The sequence below is a fragment of the Lytechinus variegatus genome, chromosome 7 (genome assembly GCF_018143015.1).
Source record: "Lytechinus variegatus isolate NC3 chromosome 7, Lvar_3.0, whole genome shotgun sequence".
Classification (NCBI taxonomy): domain Eukaryota; kingdom Metazoa; phylum Echinodermata; class Echinoidea; order Temnopleuroida; family Toxopneustidae; genus Lytechinus; species Lytechinus variegatus.
In genome coordinates, this window is record NC_054746.1 from 29,266,292 (window position 1) to 29,281,811 (window position 15,520).

Here is a 15,520-nt window from a genome sequence, read left to right on the forward strand (position 1 = left end):
GACTTGTTCACGCATAGTTCACGACAAGTTCACGACGGGTTCACGAATAGTTCACGAATGCGTGCCCGTCAGTGTCCACATTGACACCAACTGGCACGACGAGTTCACGCATAGATTGCGCATAGTTTACGCACTTCCCGCATTGGCACGACGAGTTTGTGCAATTCGGACGGTGTCGTGCTGAACTATTCGTCAAACTCGACGTGAGCTGTTCGTGAACTATTCGTGACAGTCGTGGCATGGCGCGCACTGCCACGCACTGGCACGCATCCTCCCACATCGTCCCGACGAGTTCACGAACAGTTAGCGCATAGTTCACGACCCGGTCGCTAAAATTTGTCGTGACCAAAATTTTGAACATTTCAAAATTCCCGTCACGACATAGCACGCAGTCACGACGTGTCACGACGTGTTTACGCACACTTCACGCCATTTCACGACTAGTTTGCGCACTGGCACGACTTGAGTCGTGCCAATACGTGACACAAAATCGTGCAAGTGTCAAGCCAGGCTATGCCTGAACTCGTCGTGCCAGTTCGTGTCAATGTGGAGATTGATGGGCACGCATTCGTGAACTATTCGTGAACTAGTTCGTCGTGATCTGTGCGTTAAGTAGTCGTGAAGAGTGCGGGAGCCTCCCAGTTCGTGCCCCAAAATGGCACGATTTGAGATGACAAAACCGTGACCAAAAGTCGTGCAAGTTTCCGCCTTGCATTATAAAGATCGTTGTATTTTGTACTTTCTTAGGTAATGTTGTTATACTGTGTACCATCTAAGAATTTTGTTTTGTCAAAGCATGGTCAATGGTCAAAGAGTATTGTTGCACTGTGTATTATCTAAAGGTTTGTTACACTGTGTACTATCTTAGATAATGTTTGTTGTGCTGTGTACTATCTTAGATAAGGTTCGTTGTGCTGTGTACTGTCTTAAATATGGTATGTTGCAGTGTGTACTATCTTAAATAAGGTTTGTTACACTACTATTTTAAATAAGGTTTGTTACACTGTGTACTATCTCAAACAAGGTTTGTTACACTGTGTACTATCTCAGATAAGGTTTGTTACACTGTGTACTATCTTAGATAAGGTTTGTTGTGCTGTGTACTATCTTAGATAAGGTTTTTGTGTTGTGTATTAGCTTAAACAAGTTTTGTTACACTGTGTACTATCTCAAACAAGGTTTGTTACACTGTGTACTATCTTAGATAAGGTTTGTTACACTGTGTACTATCTTAGATAAGGTTTGTTACACTGTGTACTATCTTAGATAAGGTTTGTTGTGTTGTGTATTAGCTTAAACAAGTTTTGTTACACTGTGTACTATCTCAAACAAGGTTTGTTACATCTTAGATAAGGTCTGTTACACTGTGTACTATCTTAGATAAGGTTTGTTACACTGTGTACTATCTTAGATAAGGTTTGTTGTGCTGTGTATTAGCTTAAACAAGGTTTGTTACTCTGTGTACTATCTTAAACAAGGTTAGTTACACGTATGGATTTTACAGCTGTGTATCCTCGCTGCAATTTTGTATTACCTAATTATCATTCCGTTTAAGTTTTTTTTTCTCTCCCTCTCTATCTCTTTCTGTCTCTCTCTGCTATGATTTCCCTCTATCTTCTCGCTCACTTTCCTCCTCCACTGAGCTGTGTCCACTTTGTTCTATCCAACTACTTTTATCTCTTCTTGCTTGCATGTCCTCTTCAATCTATCTCTTAGTTAACTCTCAGCCGTTCTCACTCTTTGTATTTAGTGGGTAAATTATTTGACATTTCCCTTCTATGTTGTATTACAATATATGTTTGAATTGTTTATGTTTATTTTCTTTCAATATGTTCGCCCAATGTATATGTCGTTTGTGTTTGTATATATACTTTATATCATTTGTATGTACAGCCAGTGGAGGCCAAGTTTCTATGTAGTTTATCATGGATCAGTAATAAATGAATCTGAATCCGAATCTGAATCTGAATGAATCTAAAATCTGTGTACTATCTTAAACAAAGTTTGCTACTCTGTGTACTAGTTTAGATAAGGTACGTTGCAGCATGTACTATCTTAAACAAGGTTTGTTACACTGTGTGCTATCTTAAACAAGGTTTGTAACACTGTGTGCTATCTTAAACAAGGTTTGTAACACTGTGTGCTATCTTAAACAAGGTTTGTTACACTGTGTACTATCTTAGATAAGGTATGCTGCAGTGTGTACTATCTTAAACAAGGTTTTTACACTGTGTACTATCTATAAACAAGGTTTGTTGCACCGTTTACTATCTTAGACAAGGTTTGTTACACTGTGTACTATCTTAGATAAGGTTTGTTGTGCTCTGTACTATCTTAGATAAGGTGTGTTGCACTGTGTACTATCTTAAACTATTTTTTTTTAAATATGAAGGTACACGCTGTATTTCAGATACTTTGATTTGGAAAGAGTTACATTCAAAATTAACTAGGAAATGACAGACTGTCTCTTTACTTTCGACATGCGTTATCATTTATTTACGTCGTATTGATTGAAGGGTCTCGATCTACAAAAAAAAACAATTACAACTCCTGAGTGATTTGAATAGTCAGGCCGAAAAGGAAGACTGAATTGTGAATACAAGGAAAATTGCAAATTTGGTGTGAACATTTAACAAAGTATAAAAGTATTTCAATCGTTTTTTTCCCTCTCGATTAAACGTTTGCAAGGGAAAGTTATCATAACCCATGACGTGGTTGGTGAGCAAACCGTTCCCAATGGACATGAAGGGCATGGTTCATACAGGAAGGATGTGGTGTATACCTTACCCATGGATGCAATCGTTACCATTCTAAATCACTCCAAGAGCTGTAGACAATACATCAGAGCGACATGTTTTAACACTCACATCTACGATAATGATGGCGATCAAACTGCTTATTGGGTATCGAGACAAGGTATTGTGATGCCAAACTGGGGGAACGCTCCGAGTGACGTCGTAGGGTGTCTCTGCGGCATAAATCGAAGTAAAGTAATATCGTACTTTCCTTTATTTTGAAAGAATTTACGGAAGAGAACAGGAACCTTTCCGGCATCTCATTCTGGTCTGAGAACAAAAAAAAGCAAATATCCAATCAAGTGGAATAATCCTTTAATTATAACAGTTCAACGCTACCGCAAAAATAGGCCTCTGTGTTTCTGACATTATTCGGACAAATTGATTTCACTTTTAGGGAAACTTTGCAAGCCAGTGCAAGTATTCAACTCTTTTTTTTTCATAACAGGAAGGTTCCTGTCCTATATCTCGTAGAGTCTCAAATTAATTTAACATTTTCTCAGAATTCCAATGGCATCGAACAAGAAACATAATAACATTGATTACCTTCACTTTCGATGTTTTGGTCAAGGGGTGAATGCTCTTCTCTGAATGTTGTTTATTGATTAGCTGCTATGGATGTATCTTTAGGCACGAAACAGATGCAACAGAAACAATTATTACGAGATTACATATACATCTATCTGAGTAAAGCTTGAATTCATTTTTTATTACGTTTCCCTGTTTAGCTTGTCACTACAGCGTGGACGCTCTCTGCAATTGTTACCGTTCTTCAGATAAGTGGTTAACAGATGATGGCTACCTAACTGATAGAGATCGACTTCCGGTCACAAGGCTACACTTTGGAGATACTGGCGGTTCAGATGAAAAGATGAAGTTTGAACTTGGCTTTCTCGAGTGTGAATGAGAATCATGTAACAATCATTGGAGCACACCGGTACCCTAGCAAATTGTGTTGATAGGAAGCTGACCGGTTGTGTGTTGAAGCTCTGAATAATATTATGTATAATTCCTTTATGCGATTAGTTGCTGAGAAACTTTAAAATAATTTATTTTGTTGAAATAAAACAACTTGAATACATGACTTTTTGAAGAATCGATGAAATTTTCTTAGAATATCAGAGCATCTGTAGTGAAACTACTCAAGTCTGTGGAGTCAACATAACGAAATTACATGTTGTGTGATTGAAAATAAACTGATATGGCAAAAAAGTGCACACAATATGAAAAACGGATTTAGTAGGGCATGATTTATTAAAAATGTTTTTAAAATGTTTACAACTAGTAAACAGTTTGATATCGTTTACGTATTTTTTCTCAATTTTAAAGTTTCTTGAACGAGAAAGAATAAAAAGGGAAATGAAAGGGAAAAGGTAAGATGTGAAATGATTTTCAGGACATTATGTTCCATCTATAGCAAAATTATATTTTCAGTTAAAAAGGTAAAAAAAATGACTATATTGCTTTTCTCTCTCTCACGACTTTTCAGAACCTCTCCCTCAAATTGTTTACGTATTACTCCACTTGCTACGATGATTATAATTTGTGTTACCTCGACAAGCTCGCTTATATGTGTATTTTATTTATTTTGTATATAGAGCTTCTTTAAACTTGAGTGAATTCAACGAGGTTGATTGTGCTCAGTCAAGTCGGTCCTTATTGTGAAATATGTAAGAAATGAAATATTGTATAATTCAAACAATAAAAAACAAAAGAAATAGTGAGTGAAGGACATGGTCTTCGACTGTTTTATTTACACGTGGCTGATTCGTGCATATCATTGTTTTGTGAAAACAAGCGAAATTTTAAAAATATCACAACTTTCTTATTTTATATCCGATTTTGATGAAACCGTCAGTGTTATGTTAGTTTGATATTCTCTATTTAGTCAAATCAACATTTTTGGGGGTGGACTTGACCTTTAACCATAGAGATATGCAAACTAGTAATGCTAGTAATATATATCTCTATGCCTTTAACGCACCCTTTCGGGACAACCGGGGGAGCTTTTCGCGATTTCAAGGTTGTGTTCAGTACTAGTTTTCTGAACCAGTCGTTTCGATGAAAATTATTTCATCGAAAAAAAATCAAATAGTAAAAATCAAATAGTAACAACAATATGGAATTTAAAAGAATATCAGCAAAAATGGGGTATAGATGGGGGGGGGCTTATAGGGGCGCTTGTCCTCCTCCCAAATTTTTCATGACCGAGAAAGAAAAAAGAAAAGGAAAGAAGGGTGCCTTATGTCCACATTTGAAAGAAAATTTGATTTGTAAGAACAATGTTGAAATTTTTGCCGGCTCATTTTGCTGCATAGAAATCACAAGCTGCTATGTATAATGTTCGGTGGGTATACATTCGCGGCATGCATCGCCGAGACTATTGAAGATAAACAAGCCTAAAATGAAAATGCACAAACATAATTGTTTTTTCCTTCCTTCTTTCTTTCCTCAGTTACACACACACGCACTCACGCATACCCCACACCCTCAACTCACTTAGGCCTCCATGTACCCTCACACAAACTTACACGGACACACACATTAAACAACTCCGCGAGCGCAGACGATCGTCACTTGCCGCTTGATTCCAGATTTACCAGTCGATTGATTTTATTGTGTTTTTTTTTTAATTCGAAAGATTAAATTTTAAATTCATTTGCTCGGAAAATTGCAGACGCACTTTCGTTGTAAACAGCTAATTACGCTGATGATAATTTGCTTCGTTAGGCTAATACTCCTGCAGGTTTTATCAAATCTTATTTTGTATATTAAGAATCAGGCCATGAAATAACGGTGCAGACTTAGAAGGTCCCCAGCCCCTTCTCCAAATAATCCATTCATGACGGGGTGTAATCATCATCATTATAAACTAAAGTCCAAATTTGATTTTATTGACTATCGCCCTCTAGTCTATCCTTTCCTTGCTCTTTCAACTGGGCGTTGTGGCGTGCGCCTGTAATCCACGCTGTGGGGAGTTACAAATTGATGCAGAGGTTCGAGTTTCGAGCCCTGGTCACGTCTTTCAGATGGTGACGTTAAAGGTCGGTCCCAGATGTAAATAATCATATCTGATTGATACACGTCTGACAAAACTAAAATACACTCACACTTTCATCAACCCCTCCTTATTTCTTCCGATCTCCCCTTCTTTTCCACTCTAAAAAAACTGAGTAAAATTTTACCCTAATTGAACATGCATGTTTGCTTGATATTTTATTTTTGGCGCATATTGGACTATTTCAACGGCATGTTCCCATTTTACCTAATATTGGGTAAACCCTCTTTTTAGAGTGTATGTAAACTCCAGTACTCCAGTACTTCACATTGAAAGTACAGCAATACTTCGTTAAAACATTGGTAACGCAAGCCTCCATGAATTTGTTTTCTCCCTTATAACAGACTAAGTTGCACAAAGGATATTCATGGAGACATGCATAGAACTATATGTTTCACCGAAATAATGCAAAATTGAAAAATTTCATAACTTTTTTTATTCCTTGATCGATTTGGATTAAAAAATTTCAGTGTATTGTTTGTCTAATGATTTATCTGTTCAAATCATATTTCTCTCAGTCCAGGGCACCATTTTAACATTAATCAACACTCTGAAGATCATAAACATAGATCAATGTCACTCCTGTCTCATACAAGAGCTTTACAATCACCTAAAAGCAGTAAATTAGTTTGGAAAGTAATCAAGTAATTAGTTTGATTGAATAGATGGCTAGGTACGATTACAATATAGGATTCATTCTCCCTCGCACGGTGAAATTGAAATTTACCACACATTAAATATTTTGATGATAAGGGATGCTGATATCATCGATGGTGGAGTGTCGACAACAATAATGATGGCTCTTATTTCGGCGTTTACATGGTTAATGATGGTGTCGATGATGATGACGATGATGATGTCGTGGATAATCGCTGCGTCTGTGGGTAAGGGTACGAGTAAAAATATTTAACCTTTTTTTTTTGGGGGGGGGGTAAAAGAAGTTGAAATCGTTGAGAGATTTGATAGCTATTATGGAGGTCATGAGGTGGTATGTTCTTGGAGTAAAGACGAATTCTTGATATGAGTACTGCGTTTCTGTGGTAACGGTACATTGGTGCAATAGATAAGGATAATATTGGAGAGCGAACTGGACTTCCTCAGTTTTTGCCCAATGCTCACAAAACTTGACAGAAACGTTGATCTTGGAGTGAAGACAAACACGATATATATTTTTTCCGAGTGGAAAATGTTTACTAATTGTTTTATTATGTTGAAAAAATAATTATTAGGCTTGTATACTTTTGTTATTAAAATTGGAAATCAAGTCAAAACGATTGGTTCTCATGCTTCTCTCAATCAATTAAGCAGTCTTTACCAGTATCACTATCTCTCCTTAATCATAGGCAATAATCCCAGTCAGTGTTTGCTACCATGTCCGAAAATCAACTCAACATCAGGAGACACCATTCAACTAATCCCTAAACATCTTTTCCAGAAAAATGAGAGTAACCACGTCACACTGTTTGGATCATCTACATTGATGTTGTTCTGCAAAATTCCGAGTAAGTTTCAATTCGATGACTCCATGATTGATTATTTTATTTCAATTCAATGTCAATGTGATGAAAATTTTTTGATTAATGAGCCGAGGAAATTTACTGGGGGGAAAAATAACCCCTTGTTGGTTAGATATGCATGGTTGCACGGGTCTGATGAATAAAAATGTGGTCGAATGGGGCGCAGATCCAGGAATTTGTTTACATGTGTGTTATTTGCCCCCCCCCCCCCCCCCCCCCAAAAAAGTAATAAAAACGAAATTAAAAATATCACCAACAAATAAACAATATTTCGTCTAAAAATAAAAATGACAAGCCCCCCCCAAAAGAAATAAATTATTAAATAAAAATAAAATAAGAATAAAGGTCATCAGTCCAGGATGGAGGCCGTTTAGGCACTCAATAAAACTTGGAAAGCCCCCCCCCTAAAAAAAAATAATAATAATAATAAATAAATAATAGATAATGAAAAAAATAATGAATTAAAAAGTACCGCAGTTTTGGGGTTAATGTGCCTCTCAAGCAAGCTATTTGCTTTACTTTCGAAATGCTCCCTTTTTGTGCTTTTGAATATACTAAATATGAATGATTTTGTATTGTGTTCCTTAAATACTTTTTTTTTTACATTAGTTGTGTTATATATTCTACTATGCTTGTCACTTGTAATGTATTTGACTTTGTAATGCTACGTTTATTACATTTTGTAAAAATCTGAAACGGAAATCACTTAAATCGAAATTTAAATCTGATTAATTACTTTTGTTTGGAACTCTGATTAACCTGAGCATATAATCATATGCTAAAATCTTGGAAGCTAAAATGAAAAAAAAATAGTTTACAATATATGCTTAAAGATTATGTTTAATGTCATCTTTCTTGTGCTCTAATGATGAACAAGATGACCGTATCATTTCCAGACAGTTTATAATGATTTGAGTGTTAAATTAAATGATAAATTGATATATTTTGGTTATATTTTGGTAACCAATGAAGATAACTATACTCAGAGACCTTTTTCAAGGCTAAACTTGAGTTCCGAAGGCATCCCTAAACTTAATGGATTTTATGTATAGAAATTGTGGGAGATGAATTTTTAAAATCGGGTTTACTGAAAAGTAAGAATTTACAAAATGATTCATGAATAACGACATTAGCCCTTAAAAGCAATTTATAAAGACTGTTGTTTTGAGATGAGGAAGAAAAATATCAGAGAATGAAATACGAAAGTATAGGCCTAATGATTTTTTATCTTTTAAAAAGTTGAAAGTTATATCGGCCGTGTATAGAAAATGCCATTCGTGCAGCCTGAATAACTCATCTATACTTAAACATGCACAAAATGATTCAAATTTACGTTTTTTTTCTCAAGGTTTTAGGCAGATTGACACTTTGCTTTGTGAGGACATAATTCATGCTATCTAAATTTTAATGTTATATACCACCAAGAGTAAAGGTTACATCATACATGTAATTTCGCAAATGGCTGATTAGTCGTTAATTAATATCAGAATATTCATCTTAAGAGAGACAGACAGACTCAGCCGGAGACAGAGAAAGAGAGAGGGCATGAAAAGAGTTGAGAATAATTTAATCATGATAATTATTCTTCCTCTTTACCGTCTACAGAATACGAGTTAGACGAACACTAGTTTAAATTAAAGTAATTTAATTTGTACGAGGCATATCACATGTTAAGCAAAAATGCAATGAATTTGAACGAAAAATTAATATAAAATAAGTATTGAGAATTTCAAAATGATGGCATGGGATGGAAAATGGAGAGAGAACGATAAAGAGAATTGATTACACGGAGTATTGTTTTTGTATATATCTTCCCCTATCTTTACATGTATAATAATATCAAAATAAGGCTGGCTAGGAATTCACGAACTTATCATTCACTGGACTCTTTAAAAGTATTATCATTAAAATATTGTTGTTTTTTGTAAAATGCAGATTACATAATGATTCTGATGTTGAGTTATTTAATTGCATCTTCGCCCTTTTCTCAATGTTTCCCTTCCACCGTCAATTTCTTTTCTTCTCTCTCTCTCTCTCTCTTCCTCTCTTCCGCCCTATCTGCTTTCCAATTCATTTCATGTATCCACTCATCTCAGTTCGAATAAGTTTATTCTTAGCTATAGGGTTATATGCATGTATAGTTTTTATTATTCTAAGTTATCATGCCTTGTAATTTGTCACACAAATCATTAGTTCAGCATAGCCGGGTGTGAAACCCCCCACTCTCTCTCTCTCCTCCCTGTCATGCCTGTTCTCTTACCTTTTTCTTCTATCTCCCTCTCCCTTCCCTTTTCTTGCTTTTCTCTTTTTCCTCTACATGTCTACGTCCCATTTCTCAGTTCTAACTGTCTCTGTTTACAAACACACTCACTTAAATCCATACTCTTGTATTTTTTTTTACAATCTAATATCGGGTTTAAATTGACATATTTCTTACAAACGAGAAAATCTAAAATTATCATGCTAACACATTAATGACATTAGGTATATTTACATGAATTTTGCTTATTTTCCTATTTGATCAATGAGTATGGATTTAAATTTATCTATGATATACTTTGTTACATATATGTCTATATCGAAGTGTGTTCGTAGTACGAAGTCATTTTTACCTTGTTGATTATTTTGTTTGAAATGTAAACTTTTGCAATTCGGCTTTTGCCGCAAAAGAATTTGAATTGAATTGGATTGAAAAGAATGTGAATTTAAGGAGTGAGAGTGTAGAAGATGAGACACCAAGGGGTGGATAAACGATTTCATAATTTCAGGGTATAACCGAAAGTAATTTCTTTGTATCCGACACGCCCCCCCCCCCTCCCAAGAAGATGATGTGAGAATGGGAATATAATAACTCCATGGTCAAACTTAGGGCCACAATATAGGGGCAATGATGATAAAAAAAATATGCATGTCCCGTGAGACCCCACCCGCATACCTGTCTCTACCGCCGCCAATATGGGATTATTATCGCAATCGAAACGTATAAATACTTTTGAAGGTGTCGGATATTGAATAATTACACAATATAAATTCATTATTTTTGTATTGTCTCTCTCTCTCTGTCTTAATGATAAGGAAGATAACATTCCATCTTACTTTTCTTCAATTTAATTTTTTTGCAGATGAATGAGACCGCATTTAGGCCGATGTTACATCCAATGTAGATAAAATCAAATGTACCTTCTTTTTCATAATTAAAATACAATTTGCATTTATTCCAATTCTTTAAAATTTGTCGAAGTTCTAAGGACATTACTTAAAAAATTATCATTCATTGACAGTTTAATAGCGTGATAACAATTACGAATATTAATTAGTAGATGTGGTGAAAGAGGTTTGTCGTAACCCGGGGTCGTAACTGTCCTCTTCAATGAGATTGAGAAAGGAACGGATGGTGATATAGGGGAAAACAAATGATATAATTGTTCATGATGTACCCCCTTCCCTTTTATATAGTGCGTATTTTGTTTCTATATTTGTTACAGATTGTCTGTCATCACCATGTAAAAATCAAGGTACATGTTTAGAGACGGATTATTCTTACGAGTGTTTGTGCACTGAAGGATATTGTGGAGATAACTGTGAGCGTGAGTATCTGAATACTATTGGGAGAAAAAAAAAGTTTTTTGTAATCATTATTTGCAAGCCATATTCAGGAAATTAGAGAGCCCACATTAATTACGTCATTGCATCCCCTAAAACTGTTATTACTTTTCAAAATTTTGGTGAGGCCGAAAAAAGGGTCTTTGCCTGGAATCGAATCCGGTCCGCCATCTATCTACAAAGGCTGGCTACCGGCCTTGTCTCGATACAGATGGTTTATGTTTTTTTCTTCCTTTTATTTGTCACCATGCAAGCTGGTATGCACCTTTGACAAGAAATAAATTTGCAGATAAAAATACATTTTAGAAACAAAATAAATTTATAAACCAATAATTTTTGAAGCTCTGAGTCCCTTGAATAGATTATATATATAATGATTCATTGCCGTAAAACATGACTCGAAATAAAGCATATACAATTTTGTTTTTAGAACAAAAACTATTAAAAAATATCCGTACGATAGAAAAGTATACTGTACATCGTCAACATCAATCTCTAGAAAATTAATAATATCATGATTATAAAAGCATTATGTGGAACGTCTTCTTCCATCTTTTGACCCAAAGAGCTGTTGCCAGCTTCTTCATTTCTTTGTCTTAGATGGCTTACGCATGCAGCAGCAGGGAAGGCGAGGGGAAGGCCTAATCATGTTATGGGGCAAATATTCACGAGGAATTTAGCTTCTTTTTTTTTAATAATTACATTTTTGGATTTTTTTTCTTTCTTTTTGGTTCATCCACTTTACAACATGGAGGGGTGTCGCTAAGGCATGTTAATTCGGGGGGGGGGGTGTAAAAGTTTATTATTTCACCGACTAAATTCTCCATTCATATTGTGCCGACAACATACCACATTCGTGACTCATATCCACCACCCTCCCTCCCTCTTGCGACACCCTGGGTTTATTATATGCCTCATATCCTTTTAATTATGTAAATGTTACAGGTCGAGTGAGATTATGTGCTGATCTGAAGGAACCCAATTCAACAGGAACGTTTCGTATTGATCCAGACGGTCAAAATGGAAACATTTCTGATTTCGTGCAAGTTGAATGTCGAAATGGTAAATACGCCCAATAGTTTGTTAATGCATTATGGACTAGCTAGGGTCCGAGTGTGAGTAGATGTACTTGACAGGAAATTATTTTAAATTTGCCACTCGTCATTAAGGAATTACTGTAGAGTTATAAAATGAGCCAATGTCAGTACGTATAATATTTCAGAAATCGATCGAGTTCATAATTGCAGATCGCACTATATTCATATTTTAGCGGCTTATTTTGACAAAAATATTCATGCCCCATTTTACCATCTGCCACCTACTTATTTTATTATATAGTCGAATAAAGATGCACAACTACCCCCGAAATTAAAGGGGTACTCCGGGCAGAAAATATTTACATCTAAATAAATCGAGAATAATTCATCAAGCAAAATGATGAAAATTTCATCAAAATCTTAAAAAAAAAGATGAAAAGTTATTGAATTCTATAGTTGAGCAATATTTTGTGGAAACAGATTATGCACATCGTCATGAATATTCATTAGGTGGCCTGATAATGTCAGATTCCCACTTTCCTTTAACTAGTCTTATTACATGATACGTTGCAGCAACGAATACAAGTAATGCATTAAATCAGTTGTGAATTCATTTTTTTTTGTTCTTATAGGGCAAAGTTTGGATAAACATAATTTCATTAAATGAAATACAAGAGAACAAGTGGGGAAAGGACATCATCAGTTTTCCCAATGAATATTCATAAGGACATATTTAGAACCGTTTCACGGAAATAATTTTAGAATGTCATTACTTTGTTACTCCTTGTCCAATTTTGACCTAATTTTCAGTGTTTTTGTTTGTCCGATTTTCTTTATCTCTTCAAATCATATTTTCATTCTGGAGTATCCCCTTTAAGAAAAGAAATGTTTCCACAGAAAATATTACATTGGATTCATAATTATAATTCGCGACCAATGAGATCAAGATCAAAACCAATTTTATTTCCTTTCGCCCAAGGCGTAACCGTCATTCCCCACGACATTATCGGCGAACAAGCCGTCCCTCGAGGCTATGAAAGACTAGGATCGTACCAACGGAATGTGGTATACACCCTACCTTTGGATATCATTGTGGCGATCATTAACAACGCCAGGAGCTGTAGGCAATATGTCAGGGCAACCTGCAACAACGTCTTCATCGTGAAGGGAAATAGACAAAATATTTACTGGATCTCTAGACAAGGCACCATCATGAGGAATTGGGGAGATGCACCAAGCCATGTTCGTGGATGTATTTGTGGCTTAAATAATAGTATGTCGGATTTATTGTCAGCTGCACTCTAAATTCCTGGATTTGAAATAAATCAGGTATGGCCGTCAATACTGACGAGCCGAATATTAGATTTAAACCTTGCATATTTTAATTGATTTTAAACCATACTTATCAATATTTGAAAATAGGTCTAGTGATAAAACATATGTAGAAATGTTCAGATTGTCAAGAAATATGAACTCATTCTAAAAATTTCGAATAATTTTGGTTTGTTGCTCTTTTTTAAAAAGAAAATTGAGAGTCAAACGATTAAGAGAATTTTGATTCTCTGCGAACATTTCGAATATGTTACGTTGATTTATGTTGTTATTTATATTTTTATATAATTGTGATGTGGGAGTTAGGGTGCATGTTTAGTTTTCCTCAGAACCTAGTGTAAAAAAAAATAAACTGACAGTCAGGTAGAAAGTGTTTGTGTTGTATTAGTGAGATGACGTTGCTTTTTAATATCGCATTTGTATAGGTGCATGGGCCGACGAGGCCCAAGGATTTTCTATACTGCTAAATCGTTATCTCATGTTTGACCGATATTTTTCCTTATTTCCTTTCTAATACTATAGCTTGTTACAACACAGGATCATATTGCAATTGTGATGATTCCGTTGGCAATAGTGCACCATTAACAGACGAAGGTTTCCTGACGGACAGAACACGACTTCCGGTCATCAGATTACATTTCGGCGACACCGGAGGACCTGACGAAAAGATTTATTATGAACTTGGATTTCTCGAATGTGAATGAGGATTCAGTCCGATCATCAGAATATGACGGGATATGGTTATCATTTTGACAAATAAAATTATCAAATTATTCGAATATACAGTATTAAATTCAATTGTGAAAAGGATCGTTGTCATTGATATTGTCTTGAAGATGGCCTACTGTATAATCGACGAGTTATTATGTTACAAGTGACTTATTGAAAATGTATTGAAACATAGCAGCCTCAGTTGGAATAACACTGAAATCGCACTCGTATACAATTTCTGACGTCTTTTGCCTCAAAATGGTCAATTATTTTAAAAATTATTTTACTTTCTTATGCGAAACCCTCCGTCTCTGGGGCCCTCTTCTATTTGTAATACACGTGTAACAGTATTACACATTTTTCGTTTCATTGGAGAGCATTTATCAAAATTTTGTTGCATGATTGACACTTTCCACGATTGTGATTGGCTGAGAAGCACTGTTACTATGGCAGCTGTCGAATAAAACGTCCTACAAGTGTTTTTGTGAAACATGAATAACTTCTCATTAATACATTTTACCTCCTTGAACCCCAGAAAGTCAGGATAAAGGGAAGCGCTTTTTTTATTTACTTTTCCATCAAGTGTGATTATTCAATATCATATACAAAGCCGGAGAGGAAAAATTCAGAATTTGAAGGAGGGCCCGGGTTAAGTGTAACAATTTGATTCCAATATTTCTGACTGAAATCATTTCTGAGATATGTGTGTTACAACCGAAAGATACCTGAAGAAGTATATTCTGCATCATAACCACTCCCCTATTTTTAGTTGTATAACTTTAAGAATACTTCAGAGCTCTCAAGCTATGGCTCTAGGTTTCTGTAGGATTGGGCAAACAAAGTATTACCATGAAGAATTGAGAATATGCACCATGTTCGTGGATGTGGGATTGATAAAAGAATGAAATTAACAGGACAATAATATTCATTTGTGCACTTATAAACATCTATCCTCGTGAATATATAGATTTCATTTAGTAATTTTATATCGTTATGAAGTTATAGGTTTGTCGATGCTTTTGGACATTTTTTTCTCTCTGAGTTACGAAGAATGATTTTCATAGTTTAACTCAAATCTGTTTTTAATGCTTTCTAATTTATGATATTTTGTTTAAAGGCTGAAAATAATCTGATTTGAACAGATAAAGAATATTCCTGCAATAAAAAAAATTGAAAATGTAATCAAAATGAGATAATTTTTTTTCATTATTTCGATGTGTAGTACATTCTCTTAATTTACTACTCATTTACTTGTTTGAATTTTTTCTCTATCCTGTGCGTTTTGACACATATATATGAAGCACAATTAATGTTGTATATATTCATTTTCATGATTATTATTATCATTATTATTGTTATTATTATTATTATTACTACTATTATTATTTTCATTATTATTATCATTGTTATTACTATTGTTTTTTTTTATCGTTCACTAATAAGAAAGAAAGATGAGAAAAGATTGGT

General features: G+C 34.9%; 2 protein-coding genes across 2 annotated transcripts; both read left to right on the forward strand.

The window, feature by feature from the left end:
• Positions 1 to 2,623: 2,623 nt before the first annotated feature.
• Positions 2,624 to 4,149, forward strand: LOC121417998 (contactin-associated protein-like 5). The gene is made up of 2 exons (XM_041611704.1): positions 2,624 to 2,985; positions 3,524 to 4,149. Exons 1-2 carry the CDS (start codon positions 2,790 to 2,792, stop codon positions 3,700 to 3,702), a joined length of 375 nt encoding a protein of 124 aa, XP_041467638.1. The 5' UTR covers positions 2,624 to 2,789; the 3' UTR covers positions 3,703 to 4,149.
• A 2,317-nt stretch (positions 4,150 to 6,466) lies between these two features.
• On the forward strand, positions 6,467 to 15,187 carry LOC121418000 (contactin-associated protein-like 2). The gene is made up of 6 exons (XM_041611705.1): positions 6,467 to 6,737; positions 7,197 to 7,355; positions 10,856 to 10,957; positions 11,919 to 12,035; positions 12,990 to 13,283; positions 13,865 to 15,187. The coding sequence occupies exons 1-6, from the start codon at positions 6,599 to 6,601 to the stop codon at positions 14,044 to 14,046; spliced, it is 993 nt and encodes a 330-aa protein (XP_041467639.1). The 5' UTR covers positions 6,467 to 6,598; the 3' UTR covers positions 14,047 to 15,187.
• The last annotated feature ends 333 nt before the right edge of the window (positions 15,188 to 15,520 follow it).